The sequence below is a fragment of the Hetaerina americana genome, unplaced genomic scaffold (genome assembly GCF_022747635.1).
Source record: "Hetaerina americana unplaced genomic scaffold, ioHetAmer1.1.p SCAF_23, whole genome shotgun sequence".
NCBI lineage: Eukaryota > Metazoa > Arthropoda > Insecta > Odonata > Calopterygidae > Hetaerina > Hetaerina americana.
Window position 1 is genome coordinate 5,946,983 of NW_027286797.1, and position 13,145 is coordinate 5,960,127.

General features: G+C 34.2%; 1 protein-coding gene across 3 annotated transcripts in view; it reads right to left on the reverse strand.

Annotated features, from left to right (window-relative positions):
- Positions 1 to 13,145, reverse strand: part of LOC139689417 (collagen alpha chain CG42342-like) — a 542,037-nt gene that overhangs the window by 56,850 nt on the left and 472,042 nt on the right. For all 3 annotated transcript variants that reach the window (XM_071586532.1, XM_071586531.1, XM_071586530.1), the window contains 5 exons: positions 11,225 to 11,314; positions 8,825 to 8,869; positions 6,593 to 6,619; positions 1,228 to 1,263; positions 469 to 573 (listed from right to left, as the gene is read on the reverse strand). In XM_071586532.1, the coding sequence (XP_071442633.1) occupies positions 469 to 573; positions 1,228 to 1,263; positions 6,593 to 6,619; positions 8,825 to 8,869; positions 11,225 to 11,314 (303 nt within the window). The remainder of the gene's footprint in view (positions 1 to 468; positions 574 to 1,227; positions 1,264 to 6,592; positions 6,620 to 8,824; positions 8,870 to 11,224; positions 11,315 to 13,145) is intronic.

The window sequence follows — 13,145 nt, forward strand, 5'->3', positions numbered from 1 at the left end:
CCACTTTGTACCTCAAAATACTGTGGCAAATATTGTTTTCCCAAGACAAATTAAAATGAAAACCTGTCAACATCTTTGATGATAGCATATTAGAAGACAGTCAATGATTATCTAAACATGTACACATGCTAAAATTACCACAAAATGAAAATCAGTATTAATCCTTTTCGTAGTGTCATAATGTAAATGATATAAATGAGAAAATATTTTTCTCTCGAGCAATTGATATGGGTAGATATGCACAGGCATAAGATTATAGGCTGGCATTTTTGAGAAATACATCATTTATGCCAGTATATGAGCTAAATCATACCCATATAACCTTTTCCTGAAAAAAGAGCTAAGGATAGAGTAACATAGATTGGAACAGACCAATGTAAAAAAATCACGCACTATGTTGTCCAAACTCTCTTCCCAATATGACATGGAATGCCACCTTCATTTCAGTGATGCTTTGTTCATACTCACAGGTTCACCTTTCGCTCCATCATTTCCCCTGTCACCTTTAATTCCAGGTGGCCCTTGAAGCCCTGGTAGTCCTTGAGCACCAGGAGGCCCTGGAGGCCCAACAATCTGCAAAAATTCCAAATGGCTATATGCACACTTTCAAATTTACAACCAGTTGGTTTAAAATGATTTGATTTAATTCCTCAAACATACTTGCAAAAGTTAATTTTTAAACAAGCTCTCATGCAAATTTGCAATAAATAATTATTCATTACACTACTCCATTTAGCCAAGATTTTCATTTGTAACATCTGATACAGAAAGTTTATAAGAAAATCCCAGAGACTACCATTGAATCAAAAAATCATCACAATGCAACAATTTTAAAGTTTAGAAATCATTTGCTTTGACAGGGAATTAAATCAAGATCCCTCGATGTCCAGCCAAGCCGAGTGCTTTAGCAGATGCAGATGACTTCGTAATGATTAGCGGATGACGCCATCAAAAGTAACTGTTGTGGCATTTCCCACAGTTTTATGGAATTTGGCAATAAATTATCACAAATGACACACATTTTTATGCAATACTAAGGAATGGGTAAAAAGTTCAGTATCTTACACGTTGGGCACAAGTAAATATTACTAAATTTTATTCAGCAGTATAATTAGATAGCTACTCTGATCATAAAAAAATATGAAAAACAATCTACATGTGAATCAAATTATACAAATAAATTAATAATTATGATATTAGGGGGTTTGAATCTTGGATTTAACTTACTATTTCCCCTCCACTGCCTTCAAAAGTACCATCTCCCTAGAAAGAAAATGAATGGTATTAAAATGAGAACTCAAACTCTTTCCCAAAAAATATATGACAGGTGTTTAAAGTTCATAAATTATGCCAAAATATTTATAAGCAGCACTATTAAACTGAAGAAATGCTTAAATAAATTAAATATTGCTGGCAGGCATTAAAAAACGTTCAGCCATTGATCCAATTTCAAAGAATCACAAAAGCATGAAAATTCCACAGCTAAAAATATTTAATAACGGTAATAGCAGGGCAAGGGCTGTCACATAATTAGAATTGATGGATAATCATACAAACATAATTTTCAGGCAAACGCAGCCTCATATTCAGTGGCATCTCATATAGTCTCACACATATTAATTAACCAATTTTTTAGTTTTATCCACATTATTTCGTTATTCAATTTGTCCATTTCATTCATCTTTTCAAAAATTTTCACATAATTAGTGTACTGCTAGTTGATCACCTCGCACTTCCTGTGCCTTAACATTGTATAGGAAAATCAATGGTCAGAAGATGTAGAACTTATCAATAATCGACTATTCGAATGGAAATATATAAAAAGTAATATTTCATAATATTAATAAATAGATATTTTTTAATCACATCTACATGATATTACAATTTGAAAGATTCATGCCAATGCCATTTCCCTATCTTGCACATTTGTCTAACAGAAAGTATTTCAAATTATTACTCATAAATCATCATACTCATTCAAACAGCTAATAGATATGTCAATCAGAAAAATTGTATTGATTCAAACTTTCCTCAAATATTAAAAGAAGCGATACGCTTAAATTTATTCTTCCTGATACTATCTACAAGCATTCGCATTCCTTCCTCCCAAAAAATATAATTGTCATAAAATGGGGTCCCCCAATTTTGATTGACAGGCGCAATGAAAACTCATACACTGAGAGATGGCATTTTAGAGTTGCCATGCACCCATTATCCTCAGTATCACAATCCTCTCCACTCCCACAAATTCAGCATATTGAGGCCAATGCAGTCTCTTTGTTTTTATCCAAACCTTCACACACTACATCATCCTTATGCAATAAACATTCAATGAATATTTTTCAAATGAATTTAGCATTTAATCAAACTTACTTTTTTTATTTCACCAGAGTAAATACTATAAATGAGATTATGCAGATATTATTTAAACAAGAAACTGGAAATAATCACAGGGATCAAACTAAAGTATGTTGATGATACCTAAGAAGGCAAATTATAGTGGCAGCAGACATCGGGTTACTCCTGAAATAATAGTAATCTCTAAGGAATAAAAAATTTGAAAAAAACAGGAAAAAACTCCGTGGACACTACATAAAATTAACAACGATAAATATATTAATCAATAGTGAGTTGATTGTAAAAAAAATCCTCAAGATTAATCATTAAAACGAAAGAAATTTTAATATCAACTCATTACTTCCCTCTGATAAAGAAACCTTGGATTGGAACAAAATAATAATAATTTTGTTGAACTACAGATAAGTAAATCAATTGATTTTATCCCCACAACAACACTGGTTACTGAACCCAAAGCATAAGCCACTCATTTAAATGGTCACTTCCTAATCTCTATAGAAAAAGTATTTCACCCGCAATTTACACTTCAGCCATACATAACTTTTTATAGCCCACCCACTTCATTGCCCAATAAAATTTACCTCTATCCAGCCGGTGAAAAGGTAATGTTAGTATTAGCATAATTAGAACTAAACATTCAGCTGGATGGAATGAGGTTCCATGAAGGTCTTGAAGGGAAATTGTTGCAATTGCCTTTCAGCTCCTATTACTCATTTAGCTACTGCCTATCTACTAGGCATTTCACTCGGTTGATCATGAATTTTTTTTAACAAAATCCCTCTTTATTGATCAAGAAGTAAAGCCTATGGTTTTATAAGATACTTCCTTACAAATAGAACTCTGGCAGTATCCATTTTGTGGTAAAATGATGAAATAGATATCATCATACTGTGACGTATGTTCTTTTAGGTAGGCCTTCACTAATCTTACTGTATATTAATGATCTCCAAACAGCATTTAATGGAGAAGTTCATATGCGTACTGATGATACAAACCACACACTAAAACACAAGGAAAATATTGTAATTTTATCTCAATATGCTGTCTATTATATAGAGAATGGGCGTGATTGGATAAGGGTGAAGATAAATAAGAATAGATTCTTTGTTCTTTTTCATTGCACATAGAAAGAATGATCATAGCCCATTCATAAAATTTGTTGAATGTAGCTTAATGCATGCCAAAGATACTAAATTTCTTGGCCTCTTTATCAGAAAAACAAGTTGGGAGACAAATATTGACTTCCTCTCTTAATTAGTAGCCTCTAGGTACTACCTAATAAGAGGAATAATTAAATAAATAAATGAGGAAAGCCATTTCTATGTATTATGGTTATATATACTGTAGGTTAAAATACATTACTTTAATATGAGAGTGGTCTGAAAAATTCTTGGCCTGACGATGAATATGACAATTTTTGTTTTCAATAGAGTATTATTTTTCAACATAATCACCTCCAATATTAATACATATCATCCCGCAATGTTCCAGACCCATGATCCCATATCTGAAGTGTTCTTCCAGAAGTGCTACAAAGTACTCATCTATAGCCACAATTGCTTATAAATTGGCCAAAAAATGTTGACAAGCGAGGAAACTTATGAGCTTTTGGAAGAGGTGGAAGTCCTAGAGAGGCAAATCCAGGGAATAGGATGGATGTCCTAGCACTTCAAGGTACCAATCCCTCAATTTCCCCATTGCTAAGACACTGAGCAGGTGCATTGTCCTGATGGAAAATGTTTTATTCATCTGCAAGCCAGGTCTCCTTTCACAAATTTTTGCATTCAGTTTTGTTAGAAGGTTAGAACAGCACTCCTTGGTTATTGTTTCACCTTGTCCAAGAAGCATCAACAGAGTTCCTTTCACATCCCAAAAAATCAACGCCATAGTCTTTCTCGTAGATGGCACCATTTTAACCTTCTTCAGAGCTGAAGAACTGGATTCAATCCACTGCATGGATTCTTGTTTCGATCCATGTTTCATGGATTACGATACATCAATGTAGCTATTCCCTCAAAGCACAACCATAAAGAATTGTTTGGGAAGTGTGGTCCAAATGCGCTTTTGATCCACAGCGAGCATGAGGGGCACCCATCTTGCGCAATGCTTTGCCGTAAGCAATTCCTTGTGCAACATGTAACCAATGCATTCTTTTGATATCCTTTCGGTATTAGCAATTTCATGCACCTTCGTACTCCAATCTTCCAAAAGCATATCGTGCACTTTTTTGATCATTTCCAGTGTGGTTGCACTTTTTGGATGTCCTTCATATGGATCATTTTTCAGGCTTTCACGGCCACGTTTAAACTCAGCCACCCATTTCTTCACAGGGGAAATTGAAGGAGAAGAGTCCCCATATGAATTAACAATCCTTCAATAAATCAGCCTTAAAACTTCTTTTAGGAAGAATTCCTCTGTATGATGCTCAATTTTTTCCATTTATAACAACACATGCACTACAAATAATTCAAACAACTGCCAACATCAAGCTGCTGGATGGAATGTGCGCGTGATGGATGCTGCTGGATGAGTGCCCTGGATGGAACCACAGACGTTCCAACACAGGAGAAGAAAAATCACATGAATAAAGATGCCATCTATGGGCAAGTACAATCTCCAAAAATGCAAATGTGGGCCATTAGGGTAATCTGCAATGCAAGAAGATGCGACAGCTGCAAAAATCTGTTTAAACAATCAAAAATTCTTCCAATGATATGTATTCATACCTGGGTGACCTGAAAACCTTTAGACCTCAACATGAAGATTTACTCCTTTTTTCTGTTTCCTACCCTAAAAGAGTTGCTTAGAGGGCAGAGATTTTCATTGGACGCGAAGGTTTTCATAAACACAAATGCTTATTTTGTGGAGAAAGATGTCAACTACTATTTTGAAGGGTTAGGAAAAAGTTGGAGCATTGCAGAAAGAGTGTAGTAGCTTAAAATGAAACTATGTCGAAAAATAAAAATAAATTTTAAGAAATAATTCCTTGCTTATTTGTTCTGTGGGAAACTTTTCAGCCTACTCAAGTTTGTATCTCATCATTAACCAAGACACCTCATAATCTTACTTCCTACACTAATTGTCTAAGAGTTGTAAATAATTTAACCTTTTTGCCTTCATTTATTGCAAGTGAGAATGGGCTGGTTAGTTTTAAGTTAAAATTTTAAATGTATTTTCAGGATAGTTGCTTTTAAACAGTCCATGAATTTCTGAACCTGTCATTGGATTTGTTTATTGTGTTAATATAATATGGTATCTGCTTTCCTCATCTATTTTGACTTCTTTGAGTAATACATGCATGTATGTACATATCTTCAAAACCAATAGTGCTATAAAAATTATAGCTATTACTATTTGTGCAATGGTATGCTTAAGTATTATGTACAGCAGGATATACTTTTGTGATGGTTAAAATGTCATTCACCACTAAGCCAGCATTGGGGTGAGAGTGGAGAGAAGAAATGAGGCTGGGAAGAGATAACTACCTTGCCTACCATGGATTTCATCAGATGGGGATGGAGGGTGGCTCCCTCTGTTTGGAATCAATGGATAGCTTGCCTATTCGATTAATTGCCAGACAACAAGCAATCTTCTGTCTGTGCTTATAATCCTCTAAGAACAAGACCAATGACACAATTTCTAATAGATCTTGCAGCTATTTACTGAACTATAGCTTCATTAAATGTTCATATCAAATTTTAACTCCTGAGAAAGTGTTGATGCGCAATCTAACCAATGTAAATTTTACCTTCAAACCAAAATAAAATTACAATGCTTAAGTTCAGGAAGCAGCTTTTTGTTATAGTAAAGAAAATTAATCTAAAGAATGTTGGTTTTGATTCTGATAAGAATATTCATAAATAAATGAAAACATAATAGGGCATAATAGGCATTTTTAAATGAATTAAGTGCACATTAGGAATTTCCAAACATCTCATTAGAGATTATGTTTTTGCAGTTTGACATATTAACTGCTTCTTTGCTTCTGTGGACTGATTTAATGTTATTATAATTATTTAAAAATAATTTAAAAATTTTACTAAGCACTTTTGTATGCAATATATTAACAGCTAATAAATTGAACAATATTAAAATTTTAAAAGTCACATTAGTGAAAACATTCTCATGCTTAACAAAGAGAAAACATACAAATATCATAAACATTTCTAAGGTAACAATATAGGCATTAGACATTTTAAATATTTGATGTTGAGGTAAAAAATATATAACCTACCTGTCTTCTCCTCAGCTTCTTGTATTTCTGTAGACCAAAGCCAGTGCCAAGGAAAGAAAAGAAAAAGGTTTAAGCAAATTAAAAAATAGTCAAGTAACATCAACATATAAAATAATTATCATTCCAAAATTTGACATCACCCTGTGTCATCACCATACACCTCTAATGTCAGGGGATGATAAACAATCAATATTTTAAAGGATGCCCCAAAAATATTTCTCTTTATGATAAGAACCTAGTCACAATTAGTGCATGGATTGGAATGTTGCTACTCACAAACACACTTTGATGCCAGAAGGCTTTTACACACAAGAGAGATTTTAATCACACAATTTTATTCTGAAAAATGAGCATTCATTGAATCATTGAATGATAAATAGTATTTTGTGTGTATGATCTGCATCCAAGCGGCACAGGGTGTTTGCTGCCTACAAATGTGCACAATAGTCTCCAATAAAATTGTCTACTGACGAACTTTTTCGTATGAGTATAAGATATCCACAAAAACTTTGTGCTACCACCATAGTAATTGTGGCGGTTCATTTGTTTGTGCGATTCAGGGATGTGCCGCGAGGTGTCACCCTAGGCACGACCCACGAGGAGGCATTTTGACCCACGCGGAACCAGTCACGCCTCAACCCCCGCCGAGCATTCATCCCTCTTGTGCACGTTGCGCCCATGGCATATATATTTCCGTGTTGACCTTGGTCTGTTATCCACAGCACTCAGAATAAATCTGCTGTTCATTCAAACGCTTCATATGTGCTTTATTAGTATTTCCTAGCACCGCCTGCGCTAAAATAATTTCCAGCACCCCCACAGTAATCAACCCAAATTTTGGTTTTGATATCTGAGGATAGAGCTAATTCCAACTGAACATTACTTCATCAAATTGAATAAACATTACAAAAAATTTAAAAATGGTATCACCCAACATCCAAATGATCCCCTATCTACATGATGATGATGGTCTAAAACAGTAACACTTTGTGTTATGAGTATGCCAGTAAAATTCATATATTTTCACAAAAGTGTTTAGATAAATAATATTTCCAGGTATTGCTGAAATTCAATTAAATATCTATTGCATTATGGGTAATATTATCAAGTTGCACTCTATAGTAATGAAGTCATTTGGACAGAAAATGTTATTATATTCACACTACATTCAAACTTTTATTGAAGTAAATTGATTATGTAGGACCAACATTATTTTGGCTAACAAACTATTATGAAATAAATTCATTGTTCAAGGTACACGTTGGAAGCCACGAAATATAATATAAAATACATATAACTCAAATAATTTCAGATTACATATTATTATTTCTTCAACCATCTGTGCCATGCCTTACTTTGGCTTCAATGAACCTTCTCTTCTGGAGTGTGCTGGACCAGTACCAGCTGATCCTTCACATTGAGTCTTAGTGTCAAGTCTTGACTTACTTCAGATCAGATATGGTGAGATTGTCTCCCATGTTTTTTTATGTACATTGTATTTGATTTTGAATTTGGTTTTACCCATAGTCAACAGAAAAGATTTGCTGTTATTATTACGAAGACTGTCAAACTCTTGAGAAATTCCAAGTAAAGAAGTTTTATCTAAATTTGATGATCCTCAGTAAAGACGACAATGAAGAGGTCACAATATGAAAAACATTACAAGTCTCATGGAACTTGACCAATAATATAGCCTGCATTGTCCAAAATATAGTACCCTTCCAAACATAAATACCACCCACCTTCTTTCCTCACTCTTGGATATCTTTTTCTTAATATAAAAATATCCATATTGATATTTATTTTTTAGGGCATTTAATTCCTAAATTTTTCATGCAATTATGTATTTTATATTAGGAATAGACAATTTAAATTAACAGTTTTTTAATAAGAAATAACTACATTTGGAGGTATAAACAAATGAGAGAAACTCTTCTTTGGTATTTTGGCACAACTCAACAAGTTTTCATACAACAATAATACTTAATTGTTCATAGTTATCAGCTATATGCTAACATAGAAGACAAATAAATGAAGTTAACTGAAAACTGCAATATAAACATGGATGAGTCATACCTACAGGACTATCTAAAACTTGTTCCAAATCAACTCGAGAATTTTATCTACCAATTGATGATATACTTTCCAAAGAATCTGGAAAGTCTTCATTTCTATTTTTAAATCTATATTTATTTAAGGATTTATATGCATCAAAAGAATAGCATTACTTACTGATTCACCTTTTTCCCCTTTGTCACCTTTCTGTCCAGGGTATCCCTAAAAAATGAGAAGTAGTTTTAAATATACATTCAAAAAATTATACGTATACATTAAATAATATTCAAAATGTTTTAATTAACCTAATAAGCAAGGCACTACAATTTATCAGCATAGTATATTATCTATGCTTGAAATTTTAAATTTACATTTGGCAGCAACTTTCTCTGGATGTGAAAGAATTCCATATATAAATAATTAATTTTTTAATAAAAATTCAAGTCACATTTGTAACACATTTGTTTAAAATACTTGGTCAATTCTTTCTATGTGCTATTGTAACTTCTAAGGCACATACCAAATTATCTTGTGTTCTTCTGGCAGTAATATAGTGCAAGAAATTTACATATAAAAAAAGCACTAAAAGAAAACACAATTTTAAGCAACATAGATTAGACAAAGGTTTTGGAGAAGTTTTCTCTGTCTCTAGCTTGGTTTGTGAGTTTGGCCCAGCTAAAGAGCCTGTCTCACATGTAAAAGAAGAAGGATAAAAGCAAGATATTTGATCTCAAGTTTCATGTTTATGCCCAGAATATTGATTGGCAGGAAGCCTTGGAAAAAACTAAAATTATCAGAAGATGAAAAGCTGGAGGAAGCCATTTATTATTAGCACAGACTGCGGAGATCAAGTGGTGCAGGAATTGCCAGCACTGAAATTCAAAACAGAGCACAAAAAATTGCCAAAATCACTTACATACTGGAAACTTCACACCAAGTGGTCATAGTTTATCGTGGTTTAAGGGGAGACATATTTTTATAATAAAATTTCCAGTGAAATTATGCAGATAGCATTGCCATTGAATCATTTAGGATACAATTGAATGTACTGATGGCTGAATATGATTTATAATTGTGTCAAATGTATAATGCAGATGAATAGGGTATATACTGTAGAGCTATGCCAGAAAAATGCAAGCTTTACAGATTAAATCCTTCTTCCTGGATGTAACTTCAGTAAGGGTAGAATCTCTAGATCACTCTGTGCTAATGCAGATGGTAGGCAAAAGTTAAAGGGTGTTCCAAAGAAACTGCAGGAGATGCCGCAACAGTAACTTTTAACGGAGTCATCCGCTAATGTGCATTTCAATGCAACAATTTCAGAGTGTAAAAATCATTCGCCTTGACTGGGATCTCAGTCAAGGCGAATGATTTTTACACTCTGAAATTGTTGCATTTAAAGGGTGTTGTTTTGGGAAAATTTCAACAACCCTGTGTTTTAAGGTAGGGAGGCAATGAGGGGAGCAGATTAGATAAGTGGACAGGTTTACAAGCAAGGGTGACTCCAAGGCAAGGAACAACGGGCAAGTTTGTTGAGGGGTTGTGACAAAGGGTTGGTGGACACCAGAATGTTTCCTAAATTGGCAGGTTACCTCTATTTGAAAGAGGGGCATTTGGGGTAGGCAAGAGGAGAACTGTCATTATCATATAAAATAGGGAAATGTTCTCTGAAAAAGGTTTTTAGTCAGTGGAATCCAGGGAAATAGGTGGTGCATTGGATGAGTCCTATATCAGATATGGGGTTGTCTTTCTGGTGAGTGTGTAGGGTAGAACAGTGGATTTTCTTATGCAGGAGCTTCTCTGGGGAACTACATTTGTGGAGTGCATTGTGGAGATTATGAAGGTGTTTGGTGAGGGCGGCTGTGGGGTTGCAAATTGAGTAAGTTGAGTGAAAGCAATCTAAACTTTGCAAAAATCAAAGATTGTAAATGTGTCCCAAAGCTCCATTGATGCAAAAATGATAGGTAAAATTATACATAGAGCATACAAGATCTGCACAAAAAAAGAAAAGACTGGTCTTTCCATGTGCAAATTGCTTGAAAGATGGCAATCAATGAGGTGTCGCCTTGTAGCGGTGTCTGTGAGAAGTAAAACTGCCTTGCATGTGGCCCTATCTCGACTTGCCTCCGCACAACAGCGATTCTTGTCTGAGCTTGCACACGCTTGATGTACAAATTCTTGAGTTGGTGGGAATGAAGGTGACACACAAATGACACAGTTTCAGATGTAACATGGTGAAAATCCTTCATTGTGAAAGAAGACACTTTGCTTTTCAACAAAGAATTTTTTTGTCACCACCTAGGTTTCATTAGAGGGACCTGAAGATGTTACGCTGTAACAAAACCTAGGTCATAATGAAAAAAAAATTCTATTTGGAAAAGCAAAGTGTGCTCTTTCATCGAGAATAAAGGTGTTAAGAGAAGCAGCATGGTGTTCCTTGTGGAATAAAGGAATATTCATTTCAAATCTTCTGAGCATAACCACATATGACTAATCAATATTTTTCACAACAGAAACAAATTTTTAAGTGAACAAAATGTCTCCTTCTGAAGAAAAGAACATTTTTGCCACACTTACAGGTGGACCAGGTAGTCCAGGTGGTCCCATTAATCCAGGAGGGCCAATATCACCATATTCACCTTTTTCCCCTTTGGGTCCAGGTTGTCCCTGGAAAGATAAGATATTAGTTTAAATTAAGCCTCATACTACAGGGAGAAATTCAATATTCAATGGGATGTGTCATCTACATTCTACTTTCCATTAACTGCAATAATTATGCTCAAATTTAAACACTCCTTACTGCAAATCAAGAAAATGTGATTACTACTGACCAATTCCTTTAATTAATCGCAGAGCCAAAACTTGATATTTACACAAAAGAAGTCAGTGCCACGTTGTGGGCCTGCTACCTTGCAACGGGTTTTCTGACTTAGATACTCATGTCTTTTACAATGGGGAAGTGAGCTGCTATTGCCTAGACAAATATTATGTCAAAAAGATTACAGTAGGCTACAAATATTATGCCCAAATGATTAGTTCCTCTCAATTTTGAATTAACATTGGTTAGCACTGTAGCAGCTCACCTCTCCATATTGCTAATTATGGTTTTCCCATCTAGTGAGCTGAAAAACTTCTTCCAAATGAAATATCATCATTGGTTTCAAACATTCTTACAACTTGGACCTCCTCCTTTTTATACTTCATTGCAGTATGTTCCCATAAGCCTGATTGCAAATGACCCGTCATTTGGAAAGAAGTTTTGAGGAAACCGATGGTAACTTCAGCAGTAGCCATCAAAATAGAGCAAAATGAGATTTGAGACTCAAGTCCAACTCATGAAAGGAAGGCAATGTTCAAAAAGCACAAAATATTAAAAATGATCTTTTCTTTACTCAATTCATTCTCTATGTTCTTGGCTTATGGAAGCTGCTGTGGCTAGTGGCACAGGAGAGGAAAAATTTTTTGTGACGTATCTTCATATAAGGGATCTAATCTTATGGATAAGCTATTTAATAACCGTTAACACTCAAGATTTATTTATGCTCATGTGCCCTCTTCTTAAACAAAGTGGTAAAATGATGAAAAACTGACAGAGCAGTAAGCCTTTCCTTCGGTTGGGTGACAAGGGATATGATGTCTCATACACTCTTTCAATGAAATATTTTTTCAGGCTTTGCTTAAGTTCTTTGAAGTTGTTTCTTACAATTCATGCATTTCAACCATATGTAATGCTACCTAACATGGTGCAAAGGCATTTTAAGAATTTCTTCAGATGTGAAAGTTAGTTTTCTGGGATTAGGTGAAAATAACAATAAAAATAAGAGCACCACATCTAATAGGTACATTGGCATTCAATGAATGGAGTGGCATTTTATATAATATTTTATGGCATTCAAAGTGAAAATGGCAACATGCAATCGATAGTTATTCATTTATATATTGTTTCACTGAACCGACAAATCACTGAAATATTTTTAAACAACTTTAAATTCTTGATAGAAATTTTACTCCAAGAAAAAGATATTTCAAAGACTGTTTATCAGAAAGTAGAAGGTTACTTTCTGCTGAAATTAAACAAATTAAATATAGTGAAGAAGTTAGCCCATCATGGTATTCCTACCCAAGTTAACCTAAAATGCATAAAAGAATGGATGGATATACATCACATTTCTAGGGCTCCGAGTTGTCTTTCATATTTGATTGACCTAACCCAGCAGTAATTATGATCCCAAAGTTGGTGCTGAATATTCAAAAGTTAGCTACTTCCAATCTTTTGCCATATTTTTCCCAGTCATTGTATTATGAGATAATCAAGAAATTTGACCAAACCTTTAAGTACCTAACTTCAAGTTACCAAATTTTTAGTAGAGGCAATGTATATTGATGTGCTTTCCTGAGCCATGTGCAAATACCCTCAGCGATGAATCCAGAATGTAGGTCTAGCATTCAATTTTAGGAGAGTTAGAATGAAAATCACTTCCAATGCTCAAATTTGACT